The sequence below is a fragment of the Poecilia latipinna genome, unplaced genomic scaffold (assembly GCF_001443285.1).
Source record: "Poecilia latipinna isolate Pla-1442-1.1 unplaced genomic scaffold, P_latipinna-1.0 Scaffold912, whole genome shotgun sequence".
NCBI classification, from domain to species: Eukaryota; Metazoa; Chordata; class Actinopteri; order Cyprinodontiformes; family Poeciliidae; genus Poecilia; species Poecilia latipinna.
The window spans coordinates 127047-142088 of NW_015113528.1; the positions used below are offsets into that span (position 1 = coordinate 127047).

A 15042-nucleotide genomic window follows, 5' to 3' on the forward strand; every position below is an offset into this window, starting at 1 on the left:
CTTTTTTTTAAATGTATATGTTCATTAATTCTCCATCGACTTTGAATAGAGCTGATGTATTTTCCTGACTTTAATGATTTCTGTATGTTTTTACTGAGGTAATTGGTAGTCTGTTTTTGGCTGCGGCTTTATGTGGGAGTGCTTAAATCAAAATAGTCCCAAGTGGAAAAAAAACAAAAAAACATGCTGCAGCAGCGCCCACACTGACACTTTGTGTCTCAAGGAAGAAGTGAGGTTTATAACATTAACATTAAAGCTGCAAGAGCTTAGAGAAAAATAAGAACAGATGTTACAGCTTTAAGATTCCTAAAACGCCTCGAAGATCCAAGTACAAATGTAATGGATGCCAGTTTTACTTAGTGACACCACACAGATTATATACATCAAGCTTGGAGGGCCAACTTTGACTATACATTATTGGAAGGACATAAACTAAAACAGAATGGCACAGATGAAGCGGTGAAAATGAGGAATAATGTGATGATGTGCACACAGGTGTTTAAAAGCAAAACTGTGGATGTTTGAATGGAGGCAAAACATGAAAATTGGCATTAGCATATCCAACCACAGCATGTTGGAGTAGCTCTGTTACATTGGTTCTGATTTGTTTCTTTTGTAAACACGTGTTCATATTTTTTTGGTTGAGGTGTCGCATATTTGGAAAATTATTCCCAGAGCTTTCTACTGCCACCACCAAGTCTCACATCTCCTCTAACTATTAAGAACCAACTAGATTTTGTAATGACATAATCAGATACTGAAATCTGAAAAGGAGTCAGAAGCTGTAGCATCATCTGAAGAACAATACTTTGTTTTTTTTAGCATCAGACTAGGCTAAACTCTGAATCAACACCAGCTTAATCTGGTTCACTGCCTCTGTTTGCTTTCTCGCTGCGGAAAAAATCACCCATGTGCACTGTGCGTACCTGACCTGTATTTGACAACAATGACCCACACAGGCAGGAGTGAAGCAAGTATATGATCTGAGAAAAACACTAATTGGTCAGCAGGATGCTGCAGGGCCTGCATGGCGTCTCTGTCCGGGTTTCCGCTTGGTCAGGCTGTGCCAGTTAGCATTCAGGCCACGTTTCCGCCTGTAGCCGTAATGAGAAGTGCCTCGCTGTTAATGAGATAAACACAGACATTAGATTGGCTCAGCAGGAGCTCGGAGGGGAAGGAGAAGAACGGAGATGTGGATTTGGAGGAGGCAACGTGGAACGAGGATTCGGGAAATATGAAAAATTAAGCAGAAAAAGGCTGAGTTAATTTACTGTGAGTGTGAAGTATAGCTTCATTATAACTTCTCTGGAGGTGATGAGTACATTTCAGATGCAAAATGAGAGAATAAGCGCTTCGAAATGATCATAATGGTTTATGAAAAAAAAAGCACAACACGGCAGCTCAGCAGATATTTCAAAACAACTATTGAACAAAGGAACTGGAATGAGTTTCTGTCTCTGTCTACATATGAATGGATGTGTCAACATTTAAAAACTGGATACAAGGTGCTTGATGTGAGCACCTTTCATTAACATCTGCAAACTCCGGGGAAGGAAGAACAGAGAGGAAGGAAAGAAGAAACAAAAGAAATCAAGAGAAATATAATAAAATGATAAAATGCAAATGTTACCAAGTGTTTTTGTCTAGTTTCTAGAGCAAATATGTTTAGATAGGAAAAAAAATGATGAGGATGGAAGGGAAGACGGAACTTTTAGATGATTGGGTCATCTGCAAGAGTGGAAAAACAAACATCCAATAACATGTTTTTGTTGTCCATACAGATCCAGAGCTAAAATATCCTAAAATCAATTTTCAGATTTCTTTTTTCCTGGGTGACGTTTACTTTACATCAATTATCAAGAAAGTGAAGCAACGAATGTCTGAGTTACACAAATGTGACAAAAGATGAAAAAAGAAAAATTAAAAAAACACAACAGAAGAAACAAATGATTCCAAATGTGAGATTCTTCTAAATTTTGTATGTCAGAGTCACAGAGTGTCTCAAAATTGTTAGGTATTTAGTTTTCAGTTGCCTTTCTTTGTGTCATGCAGGTTTGGTAAGAAGAAGGAGGACAAGAGCAAAGATCCGGCGAAGGGATCCAAGAACCGACTGGAAGCGCTGAGCGAAGAGGAGCTGGACAGGATCCCTGACAGCAGAGAGGGGTAGGATGCTCTCACACTGAGTGTGTGTGTGTGTGTGTTGGGTTAAAACACCTTTACAGACGGGAAGTTTCTGAGCTCTGAAGCTCTCTGATTACTTGATGAGTTTTGAGCCGTCCCACTCCTCTTCTTCACTTCACCACCTATAAGAGAGTTTAATTCTCTGGCCGTTTACCTCTCCGACAGCAACGAGCCCCGTTATGCCGACGCCCGCTCTGGGTACGCCACCCCTGACCAGGCCTCGCTGCCCAGCATGGAGGACGACGACAGCGACCCCAACTACGCCCGCATCAACGACTTCCGCCAGCCACCCTCACCACTGTCGCTGAGCCGCACGCCGTCCCCAGCGATGCCACGAGGGGGGCCGGTTCAATCTCAGGCCTCTTTTGAGGACATCAACGGACTCTACGCCAAAGTGAACAAATCCAGACCGCCGCCCCAGCAGCAGCAGCAGCAGCAGGCCCCTCCAGACAGGTGAGAGTTCAGCTTTTTACCTACAAAGAGCATGTTGTGCGGTTTTTCCTGTTGTTATTGTACAGTGTTGCTTTTGCACATCCTCTGCGTAAGAACGAAAACAAAAGGTCACATTCCGACATGTGCAGTCTGCTGAGCCGGATGAATGCATAAAACATGAGGCCAGCACACTTTCACAGCAGTGTAAGGCATGATTTATGCAAACTTCAAAGATATATCATCAAAAATTAGGTATTTTTTTCCACTGAATGACTGAAAACTTTACTTTAAAAAAAAACATTTAAAATGCATCAAAGTGGATATGCACCTAAAAATGTAAGTTCAGTACAAGGTGTAAAATAATTCATTTATACAGTCCAGATCCTTCGTTTCTTTTAGTTGTTCCATGAACTATTCATATTTATTATTGAAAGAAAAGAGAATAATACACAATCACATAATATTACCAGAATAAAGACACAAAAATAGTAGAATGAAGTAATAATTTAATGACAATTATGTTACAAAAGAAAATAAAAGTTAAAATCAGGGTAGTTGACCACCTTGTGAAGTTATATGTTAGAGTTGGTTTTATGAATAAGACGTATTTAACTTTTGCATCAGCATCAAATGATTATCAGTAGCAAGACTTTGAAACAATTGTGTAAAATTACTGTGTCGATTTCGAAGAAAGAATCACACACGAGATGAGTCTGTTGCCATGGAGTACAAGAAGCTGAGCATCCTGGTAATTTATGAATATTAAATCCACTGTTCAGTCATTTGCTTTTTTTTATGCTTTTACCCAAATTTCAGCTTAAATAGCCCCGCGTTGCTATGTCAGAAAGGAACAGTGGGATGTTTCAAAGTAATTTAATGATAAAATCAATTGATTTGAGGAATAAAAAACCTATTATATAGTGAAATATTGGATGTCACAGGACTTCATTTTAAGTCTAACAAAGGTTTCAGGCTTGCAGACACGCTGCTCATTACTGCTGAGGGTTTTGAAACCTTAACTCACTGCTACTCTTGTATGTGAGCGAGGAAAAAGACGAGGAAGCCCACCGAGGATTCTAATGCAAATTCATAATTTCCTGTGTGAAATAATACAGGCCACATTAAAACTTCCCTCAACTTAAACTCCCTGACAGAAATGACTATTGACTTGCAAATCAAACGCTAAGCCCCAGACGCCCGATCTCATCCAGAAATAGACGATTCAGAAAAAGAGGGAGAGAGAGAGAGATGGGGCCGGGTGCGGGGAGGAGACAGATGGGAATGGAAAGAAGCAACAGACGGAGGGAAAGAGAGACAAGAGAAAGCTGGAGGAAAGACGAAGAGGACGCAAGACGCGAGGCAGAGTAGATTCAGAAGAGAAAGAAGAAGTGACAGAGGAGTAGATGCAGATAAAGAGGAGGGGGGATAATTAGCCATAGTCTAGCAGGCTGACAGATCTGTTAAACCACTTTAGCTCTCATCCACTACTGCTGGCTACTTCATTACCAGCCTGTTTTCTCCCTGTCCTCCATTCCTCCCTCGTACTCGCTCGGTTTCTGCGGATGTGTCACCTATCTGGTTCTCCCCCTCATCGTTGAAACAGGGCGGCTTCAAGCGTCAGCATGATGGATGACAAACACTCTTTAGCTTGTTAACTCCACATGTATCTGCGTCTCTAGAGACAGAGATCTTTAATATTAAATTAAAAGACGGTGACTCCGTTCGGGTTTTCTGAAAATAAAACCAAACGGTGGTGAACGAATGAGGGGTTTAGCCGTTTGCACGTGGCATTCAAGAATAAAGACGATAATTGTGATGTTGCAAAATGATGCAATGGACTTCAAATGACGCCAAATAGGAAAAGTGAGCTGCAGCTTTTCCTCAATGGAGGACCTGCAGATAAAAGTGCAAACTAAAAGTTTTGGGAGGGAAACTTTTCATTTGTATCACTTTCTGATTTTATTCATAGGAAATGTTGAGCGGTAAACATTGTTCAATCACTATAAAGTGAAGCATAATTTTATCTGACACATTTACCCATGAGTGTGTTAGATTGACAGCTTTCTCTTTGGTATTAATGAAGTCATTTTTAATGAGATGAATAAAAAAATCATTCATAATTCTGTATTTAAATAAAATCCAGGAGATATTTAACTGAAAAGTTTGCCAAAAATATCATATAAGGGTAAGTTATGTCTCTGATGTCAGGTATAAAAAGACTTTTACAAATGTATTTCTACCATTTATTACTTTTAAAACAATGTTATCCAAAACTTTGCTTTTTCTTATTTTGATTTTAAAACGTATAGAGAGTTTAGACGTATTTGTATCCAAAATTGTCTTCTGTAAAGAGCCAAATCTGCTCATTAAGAGGGACAATAATCCAGAGTGCAGCTTCTCTGAATGGCTTAAAAAAAGAATAAAATCCAAGCTTAGGAGTGGCCTAGTCAAATTCCAAGCTTCAATCAGATTCAGGTGTTGAGAGATGACCTTAAACAAGAGGCTCTTAAAGTGTCATAAAACCCTTAAAGCACCCAATAAGTCACACAGTCAGAAATAGACGCTGCCACTAACATGTACTATATTGGGTAAGAAGCCTAGCGTAGCCTAGCAACAATGCTGTGTGCGGTCTGCCGTTTTTAACCACTGCAGGACAAATTACAGCTTGCTGCTGATGTACTGTAAATTTATGCAAGCCTTTTACATCTCTGGTTGACCTTATGGTCCACCAGTAGTCTGCTGCAGGCGAGCTTTTCCTTTCACATCTTACAGTTTTAATGATATAGTTGCAAATGTGCTCATTAAACATGTAGAAGATGGCCGGCGAATGCAGCCCATCTTTGTTGCTAAATGTGCCTCTGCATCAGTGCGCTGATTGCCTTTGCCTGCAAAGTTTGACTAACTGAAACATGTTGGCGCCCCCCTCTCCTGCCCCTTCCCTCTCAACAGTGAGTGGACTCGCAGCTCTGTCTTCCTAATTTACTGTCAGACATTTTCATTAGGCCCTCAATGGCAGGTGTGTACGCTGATGAGCGTCACATTTGATTAGAGCTTTGCTAGAGGCTGACCTGTGGAGAAAAAAGGTTGGCTATGCTTGTCAAATTTTATTAGCCAGAAGGCAGTCTTTGTAGCTCGAGCGAGCGAAAAAACGGGGAGATGAGATGAAAGGGAAGCGAGCGAGCGGGAGGTTAGAGTGCAGAAATGTGTTGTTAAAGCCAGAGAAAAGGAAGCCCAGGGTTAGCTTGTCGGCTACATAAGTGACACATCTGGGAGTGCGTTTCTGCATTTCCGCCATGGTTCAAGCGACGGCAGCAGGATTACATGCCTCTGAGTTTACCTGACACCGCCAGGAAGTAGGCATCTTAAATCACTTTGGACAGGTGTGACTAATTACTGAAATATTATCAGACAATGCTACACAATCCACAAGACGCTGATTTGTGTGATTTCACAGCTCTTGAGGAAAAAGTTTCACTGGCATCCAGACGGAAGGTAAAAGATGTTAGCAAAAGGTATATTGTTGTTTTCTGCCAGGCCGCCTCAGCCTGAGGACAAGCGGAAATGAAACTCACTTTAGAACAAGACGTCATAAGTATTGGATGCCCGTTAAGCTCCGCTCACCGTTTTACTTGTGCTCTCTCATTTCAGCTTGCAGGATTTACAGAGTTTGAAAGTATTTTATTTTTCCACAAACGCAATCAAAAACACATGTCTTATATGGTTTCAGGCGCTTCTGGTCATGTTTTCTGGAAATAGTTGGGTAGTTTGAAGTGATTACTTGAACTTCAGAGTCAGAATGTTTGCATGCAGCTGTTGCTTCAAGTCTGCTTATTTTTTAACTTTTTCCTCACTTAACCATTATAACCTGCAGTTCTGCTGACATCCACAAGGATTTATAAACAAAGATGGCTGATGAGGAGCTTTGATTGCTGTCTACATTGATTTTAGACTTTATTCTCTGTTATATACCTTAAAGAATAAGTGAAGTATCATTTTTGGTTTAATTGGATAATCAACTAGATTCTATAATGCCTGGAAACCTAGTGACAGAAACAGTATCATCTTAAACAGCCATCCTTTGTTTTACACCAGACAGTCCAGGAGTGTTTTTTACTGAAAAATTCCAAATTTAGCCTCATCAGACCAAAGCAAACAATTCCTTTTAAAGCCCCCCAAAAGTTAAGCAAATTCCAAATGTTTGTGTTTATGATGGTAGAACTTCTTCCTCTTTTTGGATTTAGGAGTTAAGAGTTGAAGGAAGTAAAATTTATTGTGTTTTTAGAAGTTTGTATGTACCAGACGAACTGCAGTCAGGGATAATGTGGACAGTTCAGCAAGGCAATCACAACATCTTTTAAGCTTTGAGCTTCTCTGAGTCGCCGTCTGGCTCCAGTGTGGCACCAAGAAGTCAGACAAACCTCATCATTTGATGTGAGGGAAAATCCGAGCCCAAACTTTTTCCTCAAATCAGCCGGCCACAGCCTGAACAAGTCGCTAAATCAGCCAGCAGCAGCACACGGTTCCTAATTAGTCTGCCCTCACACAGCCTCGCACCGCAGGATAGGAGGCTTTACTCAGACTTTCTCTCACAAAACCGTCGCTTTTAGTCTCACTATAGATATTTTTGTGGTTGTTTCTAAGTTTCCTGTGTTGGTCTTTGTTGTGTTTTTTTCCCTCATGCCTTCTTTCTCTCCACATTTAATCTCAATCTATTTTCTGTGCCAGTGCCTAGTCAGACATGTTTTGTGATCAAATAAATGATGCAAAAAGCAGTGATTGGATATCATGCTGAGTACTATTTTATTACACCTGTGATCATTGCTGTGTGCAGTGATCAGTCCTAGTAAATCTCCTCCAAACTCTTGCACAGATTTTTCTTCACAAACCCAAAACCTTTTCCTTCAACTAAACTTTCCACCTAGATCTTTGGCTACATCTCTTTGTTAAAAGGCTGAATTTATGGCATGCAAGCAAAACAAATATCACATTGTGAGAGAGGAATTTCTTCTTTGAATTGTTATTGAAATAAAAAAAATTTTTAATGATATTCTAATTTACTATATAAGAAAAAAATTGCAGATGGGTGACTGGACACACCAGATGCACTCGTTCAGCCATCAGTTCTTCTTCACAAACCTCAGCCACCTCCAAAATCACTCTTCACTAACGTTTTATCCAGAATCAGGCTCTGTCCTCAGCCATTAATATGATAATATTTGCCGTTGTCAGTGATGGAGGCCGCGGCATAATGAGATAATTACAGCGTTGTTTCATTTGGAGAGCGACACGAGCGCTCAATCAAAATGGCAGACCTAATTACGAGCCCAGGGATTGGCTAATGGGATCGTTGGAAGACGAGTGGCGTCAAGGGAAAAAAAAGGAAAAGAAAAACAAGACAACCTGCATCTATTCTCTGAATCTATTTGTGTGCAGGTGATACTGGTTGGTAAATTTAGCAGATAAATGAGACAAAAGCTTTGTTTTTATGTTTAGGTTTTTGTGCCAGGCTGATGACTGTCGGTATGCAGCAGAAAAATCTGCACAGGCGTTTCACTGCAGCACAGAAACTTTAGAGAGTTGCCCCCTCTTGGCAGAATATCAGGGCCGAGTTTTGTGCCAGCAGATACACACACAAGCGCACGCACACACACACAGATTTGTGCAGCATGGGAACAACACTTGGAATATAAACATAGTGGCTCAGAAGTTTGAGTGACTCAGCCCGTCCGTCCCCAGTGAGACGGCTGGAAGACGGGCGGCATGGAGTGAGAGTACGTGCGCATGGTGAGAAGCACGTCCTCACCGAGTGTCCCGCATACCAAATGAGCTCACGTCCAGATACACACTTTTATACAACCTTGAGATTGTAGTCGTGCAGAAAAACACACTCTCGCGCAGATTTGTTAATTAAAGACAGGGTCGCCGGAGAGACTTAAGCATGTAGGCGATGTACTTCGCTAATGAAGCTCTGTCTGCCTCACGCCTCAGCTCTTCCTCCCCACTGGTCAATATCTGCCAGACTATTGGAAGTGAGGTTTGGTGTTTATCAGGCGGCATAAAGCCTCCCTGATTGGTTGTTTTGGGTTTTACAGACTTTGTTCTTGATTTGGAAAGTTTGTTGTTTAAATGTTTGTTCTGATTGATTCAGTTCAAGTATTTTGTTTCAAGTTATAGAGAATCCAGTTTGATTCCAGTGTAATACAATCAGATTCAAATCCATTTACAGTCGAGTTGAATCAATACAGTAAAATTTACTAGACTTTTTAATGTTGTGCTGAAGTGATTAATTGCATTAATTGTGATGAATTGATTATTGAAATAACCTACTGAGTAATTAATTATTAACTGGAGTATACATACTCAAAAATGGCCAATTCCTAAAAGAACAGCATACCGAGCCCAAACTCTACAGGAATATATGTTTTGCATTTAAGATTAAAAAGAAACTTTGTGAATATGTTCTTCCAAAAACTCCTCAGGTGGCATCTGTTTCAGCTTCACCTGGATCAATTTCTGCAACAAAAAAAGAAATTGAATTGTTTCTTTGTAAACAAATAATTTTAATGTCTTAATGCATTTCTAATATTGTTTAAAAAAGGCATAAATGACAAATCTGCAGACTGTGCCTATTTAATCAGATTAATCACCAAAATTAAATAATGAGTTGCAACCCTACTTTCTATAGAAAAGAACACAGAGGACAAAACATTTAATGACAGAAATAATTGCAAACAACTTCTGAGAACAAATTATTGGTGTCAGAGTCGGCCGCCATTTTTCCCTCAGACACCAGTAAACCCAGATCAGACACTGGGATTGTGTTCGCTCAGGTGTGTGATGTTTGTCGATGGCTTTGTGTGTTCGTGTGTGTTCATTCCCACCCTGGTTTATGCTTGTACTCTCAGGTGTGTGAAGCTTATCCGGCATTAAGGTCCAGTGAGCATGATGGTGATGTTTCTCTTTAAGTTTTGTCCCCATTCTGTCCTGTTCCCATCACTACACCAGTACTTCCTGTTTTTTTAGGGTTTTATGTATGTATGTATTTATTTATTTATTTGTGTTAGCCTAGTCTGACTGGAGTGGTTTTAGTGTTTATTTGCTACCGTTTCTTTTCCATTTTCTCCACCGGGTTTTCTGTCAGGTGTAGAAATTTCTCTTCAGGCTGTCCTCTGAATATTCTCCCTTCCTGTGCTGTCAGCGGCTGCTGCAGCTGAGATAGACAACCTGTCAATGTAATGAAAGTTTAAGCCTCATATGTTTCCTCTTTGACCTGTTTTTACTCTTTAACTCCAGCCTTCAAGTCTTAATTAATCATCTCCTCTTGTGTCTGCCTAATTGTGATGTTGCCTCCTTCTCTCCTCAGCGACCAGCGGATCCAGGGATTGCGTAGGGAGTACCAGCAGGCCCGAGCCGCTCCGGCTTACGAGGAGCTGGAGGCGGCGAGACGCAGAGCTCTGGAGCACGACCCAAATCGGGTGAGTTAGCATACTATTTTTCCTTCCTCGAGCAGCAGTGCACTAAAACGCCAGACTTGCTTGTTGCCTCTCTTAAGCTGCAGAGCTAAGTGTCCCTGAACCGTCATTGATCCAGCCTGAGGAATCATTTGATTTACTTCTTTACACTCGCAAACTCAGCATACTCAGCCTGTGAATCGACAGCCATTTATCACCCATTTTAAACAAGGCTGTTTTTTACGGTCAGCCTAAAGATGCAGAAAATCACACTTTGATCCAATCAGACGCTCTTCATCTAAACCTCAGTGATCTGCAAAGGCGTTTCTGCACAGCTGGATTCATTTATCTTTTAGTAATCCACCTGAGCACAAACAGATGCAAAGCCATGTGGGAAATATGAGATGGATTTACAGACGGTGTCGCTGATATCCAATCAGCTGACACGACCTGCCTCTAGCTGTGCTCCCCTCCTCACCTGCTGTAGTTAGTGTTTATTGAGCAATGCAGTCCTGTGAATCAGTCTTCATTAGGCCCTCCCAGGCATGGCACAGTTTCTGTCGTTTAGGCCTGCAGGGTTCTGTCACTCAGTACATAACATCCCGTGCTCCCTGCGTTCCTTTCTCAGTTTGCCTGCGCAGGAACTTTGATGCAATTAAAGCACAGTGAGTATGCACTGTAGCTTCTGATCGAAATGTTTTTTTTTTTTTTTTTTTTTTTTCCCTGTACGACAAGGGAAAAAAAAAAAAAGAGTGGTGTCCATAGTGAGAAGCCTCAGCAGGTTCCTCCCCTGAGGAGCCCGATAATGAAACACTCCTGCTGCAGTCGCACAAACCTGCTCACATTCACGGTGTGAATGGAAACAGTAAAACACTGAGAATAACTGTATATGAGGTAAACAAAAGGAAAAACATGACACCAGAAAGTTTCTGTATTTGCATTTTTTTTATTTCCTCTAGAAAAATAACCAGAACTCTATGTAGACATTCACATGTCTACAATCTATCAAACACTCCCAAATTAGGGACGTTTTTGTTAAGCAAATAGGTTAATAAAAACTGATAATTCGTTTTAGCTCATCTATGATAGCAAACAGCTGCAATGAGCTATGGTTAGCATTTATTTGAGAAATTTAAAACAAAAACTAAATAATCATCATCAATGTCGACACTAATAATTTGTGAAATAAAATAATAGTGTTTTGGTTGAAATGTACTCTTCAATTTTCTGATACTTCATCATACATTACCCAGGTTTCTCCTCAAACTTGTTTTAAAAAATAAATGGAGGGATATCAGCAGACAAAGTTGAGTTGATCTGACAAAATGTGATAAATTTAGAGTTTGTTTTAAGTTAAACACAAAATAGGACTAACTCTTTATTACATAGGCTATAATAGAGTGAAGCAGAGGGCAGAAGTGGGCTCATTTGTTCATACGCTGAGGGTTGTTCACCTTCAGCTGCCGACAAAGTGGAGCTATCGGTGTTTGATTCAGCAGGATATTACTCCACATTTGCCTATTTCCAGTCTGTGTGTGGTATGAGTGGAGCGTAAATGCAGACCACTTGAGCGAGCTGCTCGCGTCGGCCTTGTTTGATCAGGCTTTTAGCCGTCACCTTCCTCGCCACCTCCGCCACGCAGCGCTGCTCTTTTATGCTCGCCTGTATCTGCAGCCTTGAAACATAAAAAAAAAAAAAATAAAAAAAAAAAAAAACAGTTTTCGAAGCTCTCCACACAAGGCCAGGAGTGCCATTCTTCCTCTGAGTGTTTTATGTGTGTTTGAAAGGGACGGGTATGTCTACTTTGGCTCCTCTGAGCCAGAAGATAGGGCTAGCTCACTAGAATAAAGAGATAGAAACAAAAGTGAGGATGAAAGGCTGTGGGCTCTTTATGTAGGACTCTTCATTTAGCAGTCTGAGATGAGTTGAAGATCTTTGAAAGTGTCACTGTGCTCAGAAGTGACTTCATGTCCCTTTGTTTCCTCCCTCTAACCCCGGATCCTCCTATGTATCTGTCTCCACATCCGTCTCTAATTTGACCCCTCCGCCATGTTTCGCTGTCTGTGGATAGGTCATCCTTGTAATTATGCCAATCACAGAGCAGCACTCACTCTATTTTCTCTATATGCTAATGATAGACTCTCTGTAATGTCTTGATGGCCAATTAAGGCTTGAAAGTACATGGCAAGTTTCATCTCCTTTGTTCCATGAGATGAGTTGGCTGGAACATTTTCCTGCAGACGCCCCATTTCTCAAAAAATGTTTTTGTCCCAGCTTTTTCCTCCAGTCGACTCTATGATTATGCAGTGGTTCCTTTGCTTATTTAGAAGACATGCACATTATTTTTGGATTTCACTTTAATGTTATTGTGTAACTAGAAAAGGACATTAGCAATGATAAAATCAAAGGTTACCAAGATTATATTTTATGAGCTCAAAATGATTAGCAATGTTTTGTATTTTGCTCTGGCCACTTGCCACCATTAAAGCAATATGGCAATTCATGGCAGACTGTGTTGTAGTGAACCAGCTTTAGCCTATCAGTGAGCAAGAGAGAGGGTGTGAACAGTGGTAAGACCCTGGACCTGGCTCTGATTGGTTGTCTTTGACAGAGTGGTATATTTCTGCAGATAGCAGTAAGACCACAGGGAGAAAACATATTGTTTAAAAAAGATACATACTATAGCTTTAAACTGTTAAAACTGTCACCATGCTGTGATAGTATGAGACAGCATGGTGTCTCATAGTGCTGTCAATCATTCTCATGTACTCGCTGCTTACTGTACTAATGGAAGAGAAACAACTTAATGTTACAGGGATTGATCAGCGCCACACAGAGGTGAGTGACATCATTAAGACCTGCCTCCTGGCTCTGATTGGTTGTTTCTGGTTAGCACTAGAAGAAGGCAGAGGAGCTTGAGATATATATATATATATATATATATATATATATATATATATATATATATATATATAAACAACATAGTGACAGTTTCAACAAATGTATAAAATAATATTTTTTTTGTCAAAGTGTTGCATAAGGCAGCTTTAAGTGAAAATACCACAATGTATCACAACATCGATGCAATCACATGGTTTTTAGTAATCAGCTGTTTTTACTAAGACTGACATAATCAAATGTTTTCCCAGTTTAATGTTAGCTACAGGGATGGGCCATAAGTTTCCATACATAGTAGAGTGTAAAATGTATATTTCTTTTATATTTCAGATACCCAAAAAGATGCATTTGACAAAAGAGCAAAGAATTAAAATTATACTGATGACTAGATCGGGAAGCAGTCGCATGGTTGCACATGCGACTGCTTTAACAGAAAACATGGAACGAGTATCATACACGATACTGTGGCAAAACTTATTTGCAAGTTTCAGAAAACTGGAAATGTTGCAGATCAACCACAAAGTGGTCCAAGACACAGAGTCCCACAAAAATAAAAACGGTTGTCCAATATAAAATGTTTATTTTTTTGTATGTATGGAAACTTATGGCCCACCCTGTATAAGGTTTTATTATTTAACAGCAAACTCTTACACCTAGGCTGTAGAAATCCTGTTTGTCAGCTTCACATTTGCTCTCTAGTTGCAATAATTGGACAAAAAGTGACTTCATAGTGACTAAAATGAATTTTGATAAACCTATCTTATAGCAACCAGTTTTAAAAACTGAATGATTTGCATCATGTGAACTTGCATTCTTCACTCCTTATGTAACAGAGTAACACATAAGACGTCACCCTGAGCAATACAGCCAACAGCAACTGCACATATGCCACCTTAAATGCCCAGAGAAGTCGCTGAAAACTGCACTTGCAATGACACGTTCAGTCATTAGAAAACATGCACGCAGTGCAGCGCTCACCCAACTCCAGATACAACTCATCATCTGCTGCGCAGCTGCTTTTTTTGTACTTGTCTCTAATGTTTTGTGCACGGACATCCATCACCTTGATGATATTTTAATGTCACATCCTCGGGCTGTCTCAATCTCTCCCTCCACCCCCCCTGCATGTCGGCCATCACTTCATAAATAAACCCCCACATCATTAAGTAAACACGCACCCGCCTGTCACCGTGATATATGGCCTACGCGCACACACGTATATGGGCAGTGTGTTAAACTGTGCAGGGTGCATCATGAACACAAGCCAAAGCCCCCCAATGATGTTTTTCTCTCTGTGCCCACAGTCCTAATGAACCCCCAGTTATTCATCTGTGACTGAAACAACTCCAGAGTGGAAATAAAAGTCAGAAATCTGGGAACTGTCTATGGTATTGGTGTTGATATAGTTAGTTTACCTTTTTATCCCGGTGACAGGCCATCACTGCTTTTATCTGACAGGTTCAGGTTGACTCATAAAGGATTCAGGCACTCTGGCAGGCCAGTCCTGCTGGAGGATTTGCCAGAGAAGTGATGGTGTCTTGTGGAAATCTGCAGAGATGGACAGAAGTGGAAGCAAAGAAAATATACTAAAAAAAAAAAAAAAAAACTACAATAATATTAGCGCAGAACTGTCAATTATTTTAGTAATCGGTTTTTCAGATGATTAAGCAGTTAAAAAACTTGGCACATTCTGATTTTTTTTATTAAACTTTTTTTAAACCATATTAAAAAAGATGCACATAAATAATTCAATTCCTTTTTTAAATAAACATTTTATATTATCCCTTGTTGTACACTTGATAATTCACAGATTAATTGATTTTTGCATTAAGGAAAAGAGAGCTTTTCTTTTTTACAGAGTTTAAACCAGTGAAGCTAACCTTATGCCACTTGAGATGGCATACTCAAAAAAAGTGACTTGTTTGAGTCTCTACTCCAGTTAACCATTAATCGATTACTAAATTAGTTTATAATTATTTCTATAATAGATTATTTGTTTCAGCTCAAAAGGATATTTAAACTTTTTTTTGTTTTTACAAACATTTGAATAGAAGAACACCAACAAAACTATAAAATGGAC

The 15042-nt window shown here is 40.0% G+C and overlaps 1 protein-coding gene and 1 long non-coding RNA gene across 4 annotated transcripts in view; one reads left to right on the plus strand and one right to left on the minus strand.

The window, feature by feature from the left end:
• The window catches only part of LOC106957525 (partitioning defective 3 homolog B-like), a 130550-nt gene that overhangs the window by 91484 nt on the left and 24024 nt on the right, over positions 1 to 15042 (plus strand). For 2 of the 3 annotated variants that reach the window (XM_015048905.1, XM_015048906.1), the window contains 3 exons: positions 2053 to 2163; positions 2347 to 2634; positions 9977 to 10088. In XM_015048905.1, the coding sequence (XP_014904391.1) occupies positions 2053 to 2163; positions 2347 to 2634; positions 9977 to 10088 (511 nt within the window). Of the gene's footprint in view, positions 1 to 2052; positions 2164 to 2346; positions 2635 to 9518; positions 9562 to 9976; positions 10089 to 15042 lie in introns of those variants that run through there. The other variant, XM_015048907.1, reaches the window with a different exon arrangement.
• Positions 10797 to 15042, minus strand: part of LOC106957527 (uncharacterized) — a 59129-nt gene continuing 54883 nt past the window's right edge. The window contains exons 2-3 of the long non-coding RNA XR_001426966.1: positions 14378 to 14510; positions 10797 to 11739 (exon numbers count right to left, since the gene is read on the minus strand). This is a non-coding gene — a long non-coding RNA (uncharacterized LOC106957527). The remainder of the gene's footprint in view (positions 11740 to 14377; positions 14511 to 15042) is intronic.